We start from the raw sequence: 14,485 nt of genomic DNA, 5'->3' as shown, positions 1-14,485 counted from the left end.
GTTGTTACTGTCACCTTAACCGTTCATTCATCTGCGTCCATCGGAGGGGTGACCTTCTTGAGGTAAAACTCGTTGAAATCAAAGCGCGACATCAAGAATGACAGGCTTTGTGAACCTCTGCACGTAATCAGACCCATTTTAACGTATTAGCCCAAGAAGAGACACGTAACAACCAGCGCTGCGTACCGAGTGGAGTTCTGCTTGACAATTTCGAGGAGCTCCAGGAATTGGTTACTGTACTCCTCTGAAATCTCTTCAATTTGGCGTAAAATCTTTGAGTTGGCCCCGAACGTATCTTGCTCTGATTGCACGCTGTACTCGTCTTCCTCTGGTATTCCCCACGACCCCTTCAAAACACGCCAGTTAGTTCCTAACAAGACAACTTGAGCTAGAAGAGAAACATGATAGCGTACATCAAGCTCTCGGCGCCCAATTAGCTGCTGACGCATTCCTTCCACTTGCTTAGCATGCATAGCAGTTGTGTATAAGTTTTCTTGTGCCTTGCAAAATCTGATGATGGTTGCAAAAATGAGCTTCAGCTGTTTCAGAAGCTCTCTCGACTCCTTCATCATGAAGCCCTAGAAACATACACGAATTCAACCGTCAGCCTTTTATGCCATCGATCTCATGATGAAGGAAACATTCCATTTCTTACATTCTTCTTGATGGAGATTATGTATGCTGCGTGGCTTTCGATTAGCTCGTCCAAGTCTTTTGCGGCGTTCAGATCCTTCACCAGCTTGTGCCAGGCAATTTCGAGAACCTATAACAGCCAGGCATAGGCATTGAAGTGAGTATCAGAAAACCCATTGGCAATTAGCTGTGCTCGACAGTATTACCTCAAACATCATGTAGTTCAAAAGATTGGTGCTAAAGTGGATCATCTCAGATCGCACCAGCTGACTCCTATGCAAAACAGGTCGAATCCCTGGTACACATCCCTGCAATTTGCACAGAAGATCGTGAAGGTTAAAGCACAGTCGCAAATAGCAATACCAGTCAGCCGTACCTGAACCTCATGTCCGAGATTCATGTCCTTTGTCCATGACGCAGACAACGAGTGCTCTACTCGCTTGAGTCGCCACAAGAAGTCAAAGATTTGCTGGTACTGGAGCATCGAGGAGGCAGGAATAACGCTATTCACTGGCGCTTGCAAATTATAATGCAAGCTGAAGATGTCCCATCCAGTGTCAGCTGCACAACAGTTTGTTCGCAAAGGGCACAAAATCATTCCGTTATATATGCACCGTTCTTCTGCAGTACAAATACAGGACAATACTCACCCGAGGACCCTTGAAGCAGTTCAACATCTAGACGTCCTAAGATGTCCGCTGGCTAAAATCAAAGTGTGCCAGGGTCAAGAACAGCTCAGTAAAAGCTTCTGCAAAATGATCCTTACCTCAAACTTCGCATTGGAAGCATTTAACGCGGTTTCGAGCACGTTCGTAAGCGTATGCCGATACACTTGCGATCCTCTCTTGGACAACTCTGGCCCCAAGAGGTCCATCAGGTACTGGATAAAGTCTCCCTGTAAGGCAATCGCCGTAGTAGGACATGTGAAGCCACAGTTGTATCATTAGACTGGAGAAGGAACCAATATTTTACAGCCACACCAAACCTGTCCGAGCAACAGATAGCGTTTCAATGCTTGGCAGTGATCCAGAAGTCGATACTTCTCCATCAGCGTGCGAATCAGGTACTCGTTCGTAGAGTTCGACACATTCTCAATCATTGTCTCGAGACGCTTGAGCTCCGCAAAATTAGCCCCTTCATCTTCGGCATCCATTCCAATCACGGAGCCTTCGTGCGCAGCATCCATGACCCACTGCATAAAACCGAACACATCTATGAGCAAAAGGGGCGACTTTAAACTACAATACCTAAAATTCACGTACATCAGCATTTCCGCAGCACTGGCGAATGAAGTTGATACTTTTTCCAATGATCAGAATTTTCCTCGCGAGCTCACTATTTTCACGCAAACGAAGCAACAGTGAGGCAGATCGTGTTAGTGATGCATCATTATAAACGCATTCGTCAAGCAAATAAAAGAACGTACATCGAGATGAAAGTTGGCACCATCTTCCGGTTCAGAGTGTATTTCTTGGCCCAGAATTGGTCGTCACTCACTGTCGAATCTGCCACAACGAAAAACTCACCCTGTGAATCCAAGGACAAAGCATAGAGGGGGTACTTAGATCCTTATGAGGACATACAAGTAGTGTGAACACAAGGTTAACCTACGTGTACATCCTCGAGCTCTCCTTCAAAAACCCAGCGTTTAATCATGCGAATGATTGGAGCAGCAATTCGCTTCATCACGCTTTGGACCGACTGCGACACATCTGGATCACCGTGCAACACGTGCGAGTGAATACCTGATGCAAGCGCGCCACCCCGAAGGCCTTCGACACTACGGTAACACATGAGAATTAGTTGCAGAATGTTTTAGCAGCACCTCTGAACAGCCCTGTTTACCTGTCGATTAGACGAGCCATTAAGCGCATTTTATCTAGTGGGTCCTGAATCCATACGATCAAAGTCCGCAAAGTAAGGCTACTAAGTGCCCGTTCATGTGGCTGCCTTGTTTCGGCATCTTCATCGATCTGAGACGTCAGGACTGCTATCAGGCGGAAATAATCCGTCAGCACGGTGTTGAGCACATGACAAAAGCTTTGGCCCACCTACGTTCGCAACAAAATACGAAGGGTAAGTTGTTGCCTTTATTATAAAACTCCTCGATAAGAACAAAGGAACCAACCAGGCCAAACGCTAACTCTTCGCGGTGCTGCTTGATGTACTCCGAAATCTTCCGATACAACCAACCCAGGTCACATAGCATGTGAATCAGCTCGCGCATTGCTGTTAACAAAAAGATTACACACATCAAAGCGTAAGCATCCAGCTCAATCTACCAGAAGTGCATATCTGTACTTACGCGTCGGAACGCCCACACTCCTCGTGATCTGAAATCGATCAGCCGCGTCGTCGAAGTACAAATACCGCGACTCCACGGCTTGCAACGCATACAGGACGTCCCGCAGCAAAACCTCCTCCGGCACGTCGAAGGACGAGCGGCCTGCGCCGCTGGGAGATCGCATGGGGCCTGGAGCGACCGTCCCAGAATGTGCACCTGTGTGTGTACGAGGACTGGTGCCTGTACGAGGGCTGCCTTTCCCTCTGTTTGTCTTGTGCACCGGAGCGATGCCGACAGCAAACTTGAACGAGTCCTCGAGCGAATCCAGATCCGTTTTCGCCTGGTCCACCGCTGCAACCGGCGATGCTGCGACTTGTCCTCCAAAAGTGAAAGGCGGCACTCCAGGCATCGACTGTGACCGATGGTGTGCCCCCAGCTCTCCACTCCTCTCCGAAACAGAGCTGTCCAAGCTGCCCGGCATCGACGCACGCGCTCCAAAATTGTCCACGCTCATGGGCTCAACGTCCTGGTAGCTATTGACATTCTCCAATTGAGGCGGCGGCGGTGGCACCGTATCCATCAACCCATACAGCAGCAGCAACGCCTCACTAAACACATAAAAATAAAAAAAATCAGCACAAGACCCATGAAAAAAGAAGAAAAGAAGAAGAAAAAAGAAAAAAAAACTGCACCGCACGTCTTCTTGTCCAGATTCTTGAACTTGACGAAGCGCGAGTAGACCTCGTGGAGCCTCGTGAGCGTCTCCTGCGAGTTGGCGTAGAACTGCGGCGCGTCCGCCGCGACCTTCCGCTTGATCTTCTCCAGCACCGAGAACTGCGCAGCAAAAGGTCGTCAGAGCAGCTAAAACCTCGGCACCGGCGGCTGCAGCACGCACCGAGTCGGCGGGAGCCGCGCCGGCCACGGCGTCGTGCAGACGCACGACCGTGCGGCGCGTGGTGATGGCGGACGGCGCGCCGTGCACCTTGGCCAGCAGCTTGTCCACCAGCACGTTGATGTCGCGCGGGCTGCGCGCGCTGGAGCCGCGGCGCGTGCTCATGGCCACGGCGGTGGCGGACGTGGACGAGTGGGCGGATGGCGCCGGTGGCGGCCGTCGCAGGCTGTCGCTGCTGCTGCTGCCGCCGTTGACGCTGTGGGTCGGGAGGCTGGCGCCGCGCGCGCGCGACGAGAAGGCGTCGCGGGAGCCCATCGCGCTGTTGTGTCTGCTGCTGCTGCTGTCGGTGCTGCTGGTGCCGCCCACGGAGCTGCTGTGCGCGCGCGACGGCGGGCCGAGGCGCTCGGCGCGGCGCTTCAAGCGCGCAGCCTGCCGGTCCGCGCTTGAGCTCATCGGCGGCAGTACTGGACGGATACACTTGACACGGGGTACGGTAACCGGGTTACGGTATGTGGGTCACCGCATGTAGAGCAGTATCGAACATGTAAATTGTGATATAGTACTAGAAATAGCAATGTAGTCGTATATAATATATGAGTATTACAACCTTCTGATATTAATATTGTCTTCGGTGTTTGCATAGAAATGGTATCATTTGCGCAATCACTGTTATGGCTTGATCGGCGGCGCCGTTGAAGGTCCTTCAGTGGAGCGGCGGCGCATTTGCGTTTATAGTACCCTAGCAGTTCACAGTGCAGCATGACCAGCAAAACAAACACAATCGCGTCGCACCCACGACCTGCACCACAAGACCCTTCTTGTGGTTCGCCTTGATAACCATCGCATCTATGCAATCTTCCAAAATAGTACTTCAACAGTACTTTTCTCCAATCAGCGGCCGATCCTACCATACAGCCTATCCTACATTTATGGCGTGCCACTCTCCCCTGGGCGCTGACGTCGCCCAGCAGTTTCCCTCACAATCTTTCAGTGGCCCGCAACGCCCGCCGAGGAAGGAAGAGAGGAAGGCCCAGCCAGCAGCAGAGCAGAGCCGCAGCAGCTTGCGATGGAGAACGTGACGGTCAAGATGGAGGACGTGCAGCTCGAGGACGGCGCCGCCGCGCCCGCCAAGAAGATGGCGCGCCGCGACCACCTGATCGACATGGAGCACGAGGTGATCGCCAAGTGGGACGCCGTGAAGCTCTTCGAGTCGGACCCGGACCCGAGCAAGGCCAAGTACATGGTGACGTTCCCGTACCCGTACATGAACGGCTACCTGCACGTGGGCCACCTGTTCACGCTCATGAAGGTGGAGTTCGCGTCGCGCTACCACCGCCTCAAGGGCGAGAACGTCATCTTCCCCTTCGGCTTCCACTGCACGGGCATGCCCATCCAGGCCGCCGCCAACAAGCTCAAGCGCGAGCTCGAGACGTACGGCAACCCGCCCGACTTCTCGCGCGACGACGAGGAGCAGGGGCCCAAGAAGAGCGCCGAGGGCTCGCTGGACAAGGCCCACGGCAAGAAGTCCAAGGCCGCCGCCAAGACGGGCGGCGTCGTGCACCAGTACGACATCCTCAAGATCTCGCACATCCCCGAGGACGAGATCCCCAAGTTCCACGACCCGCTCTACTGGCTGCAGTACTTCCCGCCGCACGCCATGGCCGACCTCAAGCGCTTCGGCATGAACATCGACTGGCGCCGCTCCTTCATCACCACGGACGTCAACCCCTTCTACGACGCCTTCGTCACCTGGCAGCTCAACAAGCTCAACGAGCAGGGCCGCATCGTGCGCGGCAAGCGCCCCAGCGTCTACTCGATCCTGGACGGACAGAGCTGCACGGACCACGACCGCGCCTCGGGCGAGGGCGTGGGCCCCCAGGAGTACACGCTCGCCAAGCTGCGCGTGCAGGAGCCGTTCCCGGAGAAGTTCGCTGCGCTCAGCGGCAAGAAGGTGTACCTGGCCGCCGCCACGCTACGTCCCGAGACGCTCTACGGCCAGACCAACTGCTTTGTGCTGCCCGAGGGCGACTACGGCGCCTTCCTCATGAACGACGACAACGACGTGTTCGTCATGAGCCGCCGCGCCGCGCGCAACCTGGCCCACCAGGAGTACTCGCGCGCCTGGGGCAAGGAGGAGTGCCTGCTCGAGATGAAGGGCTGGGACCTGCTCGGCCTGCCGCTCTCGGCGCCCAACGCGCCGTACGACACGATCTACACGCTGCCGCTGCTTACCATCTCCATGGGCAAGGGTACGGGTGTGGTCATGAGCGTGCCGTCCGACTCGCCGGATGACTTCGCCGCGTTCCGTGACCTGAAGCAGAAGCCTGCTCTGCGTGAGAAGTACGGCATTGCGGACCACATGGTGCTGCCGTACGAGCCCGTGCCTATCATCGAGATTCCGGGCTTCGGCGACATGGCTGCCGAGAAGGTTTGCAACGACCTCAAGATCGTGTCGCAGAACGACAAGGACAAGCTCGCCAAGGCCAAGGAGCTCGTGTACCTCAAGGGTTTCTACGAGGGTGTCCTCCTCGTCGGTTCCCAGAAGGGCCAAAAGGTGTGCGATGCCAAGGCTGTTATGCGTCAGGAGCTGCTGGACGCTGGCAACGCCATCCCGTACTGGGAGCCGGAGTCGCTGGTGATGTCGCGCAGCGGCGACGAGTGTGTGGTTGCTCACTTGGACCAGTGGTACCTGACCTACGGCGCTGAGGACTGGAAGAAGCGTGTGATGGAGCACATCAGCAACCCGGAGACCTTCGACGCCTACAACCCGGTGGCGCTTGGCGAGTACAAGTCGACCCTCGGATGGCTGAAGGAGTGGGCCCCGTGCCGTCAGTCCGGCCTGGGCACGCGTCTCCCGTGGGACCCCGAGTTCGTGGTGGAGTCTCTTACGGACTCGACCATCTACATGGCCTACTACACCATCGCGCACCACCTGCAGGCCAACCTGGACGGCTCCAAGCTGGGCCCGCACGGCATTAAGCCCGAGCAGATGACCAAGGAGGTGTTCGACTACATCTTCCTGAAGGCGTCGCCGCCCACGGAGTCCACGATCCCGCTGGCTGTGCTGAAGCAGATCCGTGACGAGTTCGAGTACTGGTACCCCGTTGACGTGCGCGCGTCCGGCAAGGACCTGATCCGCAACCACTTGACGATGTGCCTGTACAACCACGCTGAGATCTGGCGTGATGACCCGTCCAAGTGGCCGCGTGGCTTCTTCACTAACGGCCACGTGCAGGTGGACGGCAAGAAGATGTCCAAGTCCATGGGCAACTTCCTTACGCTCAAGGACTGCGCTGTTGAGTTCGGTGCTGATGCTACTCGTTTCGCTTGCGCTGACGCGGGTGATGGCATGGACGACGCTAACTACGCGCTGGACACGTGCCGCATGGCCATCCTGCGTCTCACGACGGAGGAGGAGTGGATCAAGCGTACGGTGGAAGACAAGGCGTCGCTGCGTACGGGTGAGCTCAACTTCAACGACAAGGTGTTCATGAACCAGATGAACAACCTCATCAGCACCACGGCGTCGTTCTACGAGCGTCTTCAGTGGCGTGAGGGTCTTCACACGGGCTTCTTCGAGTACCAGATCGCTCGTGACTCGTACCGTGACATTTGCAGCCGCAGCGAGGTGCCGATGCACCACGACGTCATCATGCGCTTCATTGAGTCGCAGCTCATCATTTTCTCGCCGATCTGCCCCCACTTCTGCGAGTACATGTGGACCGCTATTGGCAAGGAGGGCTTCGTCTCGGTGGCCGCCTGGCCTGCCACCGAGGAGGTCGACCACGCACTTCTGCGTGCGGGTGACTTCCTGAACAAGGTTACCCGCAGCTTCCGTGAGGCTCTTGCTAAGAGCGGCAACAAGAAGAAGGGCAAGAAGGGCGCTGCCCCGGCCGAGCCGGCCAAGAAGCCTACGCACGCTCAGGTGTACCTGACTACGGAGTTCCCGGAGTGGCAGCAGAAGGTGCTCGTGTTCATGGACGGCCTGTTCGATGATGCGACGAAGCAGTTCCCCGCTGACTTCATGAAGCAGCTCAAGGGCGAAATCTCGAAGGAGGACTCGCTGAAGAAGTTGACCAAGAACGTGATGCAGTTCGCTGCCTTCGTGAAGGCGGAGGCCGAGCTGCGCGGCCGCGAGGCTCTGGAGCTGAGGTATGTTTACGCAGTTTTCATCTTGATGCACCGCGATAGCTCACTTTTTGTTGTGTACGTTTGCTCGCAGGATGCCGTACGACCAGAAGAGCGTGCTTGCCTCTAACAAGTTGTACCTCTGCCGGTCGCTGGACCTCCAGGACATTGACGTACGATGGAGTTGCTACAATGGTACTTATCAGAACAATGTTGCTAATGATTTTTTTGTTTGCCTTTCACGCAGTTCTACTACGTTGGTGAGGAGATCCCCAACGCGGATGAGAAGAAGATGGAGACGGCATCGCCGGGCAAGCCCGCCATCTACGTCTACGCCCAGTAAGGACGCTGGGTGTTGTTGATCGACGGTCTTGTTCATTTACCGCAGTTGCATTAGATCGGTGGAGTCGAGGTGCAAATATCATGCTTCCTTGATATCCATCTTGTGCTAGATAGACAAAGCAGCCGCAAGTCTGCTAGTCATACATGTACCTTGCAATAGTCTGCTCTTTCCACTTCGCATTCTTCATTACGTGAAACGGGAGAACGAAATGCATGAGACTGGAATTACCATACTACACGAGCTGCAGACTCCGCATTCTCTCTTCCATCTCCATCTGATCCTTTCCTGTTTCCCTATCCTCTGGCGCGCTTGATGACTTGCTCTTCTCTGCGGCGACAAGAGGCGAGCAGGACGGGATATGTATCTATTCGGAGTCGGCGATCTCGATCCGGCTGCCACGGCGGATCTGTCCCCAACCGATGAGGCGCCAGTGCTTGTCAATACGACGACTGATAGCGATCTTCTCTCCCTCCTGCGTGCACACGGGAACCGTGAGCAGAATCTTGGCCAGATCCTGCTTGACAGCCAGCACCTTGCCACCCGTAGCCGTGGAGCCAATGTTCACCATGAGCACCTCAGCCTTCGACAGCTTCTGCACCTTGGAGGCCTTGCTGCCCTCCTGGGTCTTGACACCCAGCAGACGCTTGAGCAGGTAAAAGTTAATTTCCAGCTCCGTGAACACGTGCGGCAGGCTGCCCTTGAGGCCCAGCACCTGGCCCACCAGACGGTCCGAACGCGTGAGCGTCGGGTCAATGTGCGTTCCTACACCGATGAGACCACCGGGGACGGCGAACTGCAGGTCGTTCTTCTCCGCGTACAGCGACACAATGCGCGAGAAGATGGGCACGCAGGTCATCTTGCCCTCCTCGTCCTTGCTAACGATACCGGGGCGCACCTCGATCTCGTCGCCGACACGCAGCACGCCCTCGAGGATAGAGCCACCGGCGACACCGCCCTTGAGGTTCTCCACGTCCTCGCCGGGCTTGTTGACGTCGAACGAACGGATGACGATGAGCTTGGGCTTGGACGTGAAGTCGCGCTTCGGGATGGGGATGTTGCGGCAGATGTACTCGCACACGACGTCCACGTTGTACTTGAGCACGGCCGAGATGGGGATGATGGGGGCGTCGTGGGCGACCGTGCCGGCCACGAACTTCTTGATCTGCTCGTGCTGGGCCACGGCGGCGTCCTCCTTGATCAGGTCCACCTTGTTCTGCAGGATGATGATGTTCTGGAGGCGCATGATCTCAATGGCGGCCAGGTGCTCGGACGTCTGCGGCTGCGGGCACACCTCGTTGCCGGCGACGAGCAGCAGCGCGGCGTCCATGACGGCGGCGCCGTTGAGCATCGTGGCCATGAGGATGTCGTGCCCGGGGCAGTCCACGAACGACACGTGGCGCTGCAGCACCCACACCGTCTTGTCGTCGTTCTCGTCCGTGAAGCGGTCGGGCTTGGAGCTGCCGAACGCGCGGTAGCAGCCGATGCCCGAGCCGTTCTCGGCGCGGTAGATCTTGGCGTTGGCGTAGCCCAGCTTGATGGTGATGTTGCGCTCCAGCTCGTTCTTGAAGCGCACGGTCTGCACGCCCGAGATGGCCTTGACCACCGTGGACTTGCCGTGCGCGACGTGGCCGATCGTGCCGATGTTGATCGTGGCCTGGCGACTGATGACCTCGGGCGTGAGCGGGGTCAGCTCCTCCAGCTTCAGCTTGCTCAGGTCCTGCACCGCCAGGTGCTTCTGCACGAGTTCCGGCATCTTTGCTCTGCTGCCACACAGCGGCCAAGGAAGGAAGGAAGGCGTTAAATGAATTAACTTGGAATCACTCAGCGCTAGTGCATGTTGCGGGGGAGGCGGCGCAGCTTGCGCACCGCCACGCCGCGTGAGTTGTGAGGCGGCGTCTGCGTCCCCCCCTGCCTCCTGCTGCTGCTGCGCGGGGACTCACCTTGGTCGACGCGGTCGAAGATTCTGCCTCTAGCGAGCCACTGGACGCCAAAGGGGAAGCGAGGAATCACGTGGTGGAGCGCAGCGGAAAATTCTGCTGGCGCTGACCGGTGTACCACTTGGGTGGTACAGTCGAATATGTATTGGTGTGGACCACGCGACAATATAGTGGAGTGTTTGTAACGGTTTTTGTGCGCACGAACCGCCACTTCAACTTCGGAGCTCCAATATCGGAGCCCATGCCCGGAGGCGGCAATAACAGCAGCGGCAGTAGCGCGCCGGGGCTCGTCCATCGGTGCGTTGTGGGGGGTGTTGTGTGGTGTTGTGTGGTCGCGCGTACTGACTGACTGAGGGTTGGCGTCTTGGTGCAGCCACTTCTTCGGGCTCAAGGGCGGCGTGCACAACAACGTCGCGTTCGCCGAGGAGGGCGTGCTCGTGTATCCATGCGGCCACAACGTCATCATCTACAACCTCGAGTCCAAGGAGCAGCAGTTCCTGCACGGCGTGGAGACCACGGGAAGAGGCATCACGGCGCTGGCCGTGGCGCCCAACAAGCGCTACGTGGCTGTGGCGGAGCAGGCGGAGCGGGCGGTGGTGCACATCCATGATCTTAACACGCTGCGGCGTCGCAAGACGCTGACGCTGAGCGACGCGCTGGCGGACACGTGCGTCTGGGTGGCCTTCTCCGGGGACAGCAAGTACTGCATCACGCAGGGCGGCGCGCCCGACTGGGTGCTGTCGCTCTGGCTGTGGGAGAAGACCAAGCTGCTTGCCAGCGTCAAGGCGTCGACGCCGCAGGGCAACGCTGTGCACCAGGCAGACTTCAGTCCGAACGATCCGCTCACGATCTGTGCAAGCGGCAACGGGTTGCTGAAGTTCTTTAGGTTTACGGATGGGCAACTGCGGCTGCAGGCGACGCCGCTGAAGCGCGAACCGGCACACTTTCTGCGGCACGCGTGGGTCAGTGATGACCGGGTTGTGGCCTCGGCGGACTCGGGCGAGTTATGGCTGTTTGAACAGTTTGAGTTTCGCCAAATTTTGACGCCCCCGACGACAGGTACGACAGGTGACGGCAGCTTTGTGAACTCGTTGCTGGGCTACTCGAAGGGGTTTGTTTGTGGCGGATCTGGAGGGTGCGTGCGGATTTACGATCGAAGCGATGATGGAGGATCGCGTGAATACTACAAAAAGGCGAAGACGTTCCGGATTGAAGGCGATACGAGCACGATCAAAGACCTGGCCATCAGCCCAAGCGAGGACTTGCTCGTGTGCTCGCTGGAAAATAACCAATTGTACGCGCTCACACTTTCCAGCACCGATATTCTGAAGGAGGACGCCATGAATTTCGAGCTTGTTTCCACTGCCTTTCATGCACCGAGTGGTAACGGCAGCTGTCACATCACTGGACTGGATACGTGCATCCGAAAGCCGCTCGTAGTCACCTGTGCTCTGGACCGATCTGTGCGGGTGTGGAATTACCTGGACAAGTCCACCGATATTCTCAAGTTCTTCCGTGAAGACGCGCTGTGTGTTGCCTTCCATCCTTCGGGATTGCATGTCGTTGTGGGCTTTACTGACAAGCTGCGCATGCTCAACGTGCTCATGGACGACATTCGATCGTGCCGGGAATTTGCGATTAAGGGGTGTCGTGAAGTTCGGTTCTCTCATGGAGGGCAATTCTTCGCAGCAGCAAACAACAATGTTGTTCATGTGTATGCAACCTACACTGGTGAATTGATAGCTGTACTGCGCGGGCATTCCAATCGTGTGACTGCAATTTCGTGGAAACCTGATGATCGGAGGCTACTTACATGCGGAGCTGATGGTACAGTTTTGCTGTGGAGCCTTCGTGCAGCATCAAAAGTTGGCGAGGGACACTCGCAAGCAAGGTGCTCGTATATTGATGCTGCATTGTCATCAGAGGGAGACATAGCTTATGTCACAGGTTCCGACAATATGCTGAAAGAGATTGATATGGCGTCTGGGCTTGCACGGACAGAACATTGGACAGGTGGCCATGGATCTACTCTAGGTCCTCTAACGTTGGCAAACTCTCAACAAGTACTTTTCGTTGGATCAGCAGAGCCAGGTCGTCCTGGTATGGTGCGATTATATCGTCTTCCCCTAGAAAGAGATCGGCCACCACCTACGCCTGCATTAGGTAGCGGCGGGGGGCAGTCTCTTACTTCGCCAGGCTCGATCATAACTTCTGGCCAGACTGGATCAACGCTAGCAACCTCATCTGCAGCAACAGGTTCAACAAACCAATCTTACACTGAGTACCATTGTCATGACTTACCAGTATCGCGTCTACGACTATCGTTTGACAACCAATTTCTTTTCTCGGCTGGTGAAGATGGTTCATTGTGCATTTTCGAGACGGTAAACGTTATCGGAAAAGGGAGCGGAAGTGGCGCCAGCAGTGGCCAAGGTGGTGGTGTAATCGGGTCAAGGGAAGCACGAAGCGACAACGCTATGGTTGGAGGGGGAGGCAATGGCGCTAATGGTTCCGGGTTGCCCTTCGCAGAGGAGATTCTGGTAACCAAGTCAGATCTGGAAGAGAAAAATCGTCTGATGAATGAGCTCAAGTCCAAAGTGGACGAGTTAACGCTGCACAACGAGTACCAGCTCCGATTGAAGGACCTCAACTACAAGGAAAAAATCAAGGAAGTGTCCGACAAGTTTACAGCCGAGCTGACGCAAGATAGGCAGCGCTGTGGAGACCTGCAAACTGACAAAACCGACATGGAAAATGAGTACCAAAAGAAGATGCGTGAAATGGCATCATCGCACCGCAGCGAAGTTCAAGAACTGAAAACGACCTACGAGGGAAAAGTGGAAGCTGAGAAGGCGCGTTACGCAGCGCTGGAGCAAGCGCGTGGTGAGCAGAACACACGGTTTGAGGAAGAGAATCACCTGCTTGTTGAAAGTCACACACAATTCCTGGCGGAAATGACAACGGAATACGACCAAAAGGTGGCTCGCGAGCAGGAGTTGCAAGGCGTGTGTGCTCGTGCCAAGGAGGAGCTCATCGCGACAAATGAAGCACTAAAACGTGCGCTTGAAGAGGATGCAGAACTTGAAGTCGAGGAGTTAAAAACCAAGTACGAACTCAAGCTGTCGGACGAACGTGAGGCGACACTACGCTTAAAAGGTGAAAATGGTATCATGAAGAAGAAGTTCTCCGCCTTGCAGAAGGATATTGAGGACCAACGCGAGGAGATCCGATCACTTGAAGAAAAGGGCAAGGAGTTGGCAGAGAATATTCGTGGTCTTGAAAAGGACATTCAAGGTCACAAAAAGGAGATACGGGAGCGCGAGGAGACCATCCAAGACAAGGAGAAACGCATCTACGATCTGAAGAAGAAGAACCAGGAGTTGGAGAAATTCAAATTCGTGCTGGACTACAAGATCAAGGAGCTGAAGCGACAGATCGAGCCGCGAGAACAGGAAATCGCCGATATGAAGACGCAGATTGAAGAGATGGATGCGGAATTGGAGCAATACCACAAGAGCAACGCGGCGCTGGATCTAATGATTGGAGAACTGCGGCTCAAGATGGACGGCATGCAAAAGGAGCTGAATCTACAAGCAGCGCAGGTGGCACTTGGTAAGGCGCTAGTGCGTCAGGTGCAGACAGATCTGCTAGGCTGTGCGCAACTCTTGGACAACAAGAAGGCCTTGAAGATTGCCGTCATGGCACTTAACAAGAAGTACGAGGACGGCGTCACTCCCGACGCCAAGGAGCCCAACTCCCAGGCCGAGTACAACCGTCAACGCGAGTACCTCGAAAAGGAGGTAGAGTCGCTGAAGCGGAAGATTATGAAAGGCATGGCGATCAGTGAGAGTGAGCTGCACCGGTTGCAGCGCGAGAACGCAATCCTCACCACTCAGGTGAACGAGCTGCGTCGCGAGTTCCACAACGTGCGAATGCTGACACAAGAGGTGCGCGAGACCAAGTACGCGACCGTGACCACTTCCACCAACAAGAAGCTGTCGGTCAGTAGCGAGGTCATGCGCGAGCGCAAGGAGAAGATGCGCGAGGCCGAGTTCCAGAAAGACCTCATCCTGCAGCTCAAAGACCGGCTCACCGAGCTGCAGAAGACGCTCGGCGGAGGTCTCAAGTTCGCGCTGACAGGCTCCAACAACTCTCCGCAGCACCGACAGCAGCAGCAGTACACACGGAAGCCCGTGCCGCCGACAACGCAGCGTCTCCCACCTGTATAGTACCCAATGTATCTTTTCGCCATACTTCTACGTAGCGAT

General features: G+C 55.9%; 4 protein-coding genes across 4 annotated transcripts; 2 read left to right on the top strand and 2 right to left on the bottom strand.

Moving 5' to 3' along the window:
• Window positions 1-23: 23 nt before the first annotated feature.
• On the bottom strand, window positions 24-4,262 carry IUM83_05440 (Gamma-tubulin complex component 3; the record flags this gene model as incomplete). The annotated part of the gene is made up of 17 exons (XM_067929576.1): window positions 24-117; window positions 187-347; window positions 414-578; window positions 656-763; window positions 840-941; window positions 1,010-1,194; window positions 1,284-1,335; window positions 1,400-1,528; window positions 1,619-1,825; window positions 1,896-1,968; window positions 2,060-2,160; window positions 2,245-2,413; window positions 2,479-2,684; window positions 2,762-2,862; window positions 2,939-3,525; window positions 3,615-3,751; window positions 3,813-4,262. The coding sequence occupies 17 exons, from the start codon at window positions 4,260-4,262 to the stop codon at window positions 24-26; spliced, it is 3,027 nt and encodes a 1,008-aa protein (XP_067799487.1).
• Window positions 4,263-4,875: 613 nt separating this feature from the next.
• On the top strand, window positions 4,876-8,280 carry IUM83_05439 (Leucine-tRNA ligase; the record flags this gene model as incomplete). The annotated part of the gene is made up of 3 exons (XM_067929575.1): window positions 4,876-7,961; window positions 8,032-8,110; window positions 8,185-8,280. 3 exons carry the CDS (start codon window positions 4,876-4,878, stop codon window positions 8,278-8,280), a joined length of 3,261 nt encoding a protein of 1,086 aa, XP_067799751.1.
• Window positions 8,281-8,644: 364 nt separating this feature from the next.
• Window positions 8,645-10,033, bottom strand: IUM83_05438 (Eukaryotic translation initiation factor 2 subunit 3; the record flags this gene model as incomplete). Its single annotated transcript, XM_067929574.1, has 1 exon — window positions 8,645-10,033. The coding sequence occupies one exon, from the start codon at window positions 10,031-10,033 to the stop codon at window positions 8,645-8,647; it is 1,389 nt and encodes a 462-aa protein (XP_067799611.1).
• Window positions 10,034-10,458: 425 nt separating this feature from the next.
• IUM83_05437 (putative WD domain-containing protein) lies at window positions 10,459-14,446 on the top strand (the record flags this gene model as incomplete). Its single annotated transcript, XM_067929573.1, has 4 exons — window positions 10,459-10,514; window positions 10,591-11,745; window positions 12,219-12,322; window positions 12,747-14,446. 4 exons carry the CDS (start codon window positions 10,459-10,461, stop codon window positions 14,444-14,446), a joined length of 3,015 nt encoding a protein of 1,004 aa, XP_067799662.1.
• Window positions 14,447-14,485: the final 39 nt, after the last annotated feature.

The sequence above is a fragment of the Phytophthora cinnamomi genome, assembly GCF_018691715.1.
Source record: "Phytophthora cinnamomi strain GKB4 chromosome Unknown Contig4, whole genome shotgun sequence".
NCBI lineage: Eukaryota > Oomycota > Peronosporomycetes > Peronosporales > Peronosporaceae > Phytophthora > Phytophthora cinnamomi.
The sequence above is the reverse complement of the archived record's forward strand: the minus strand, read 5'-3'. Positions and strand labels throughout refer to the sequence as shown.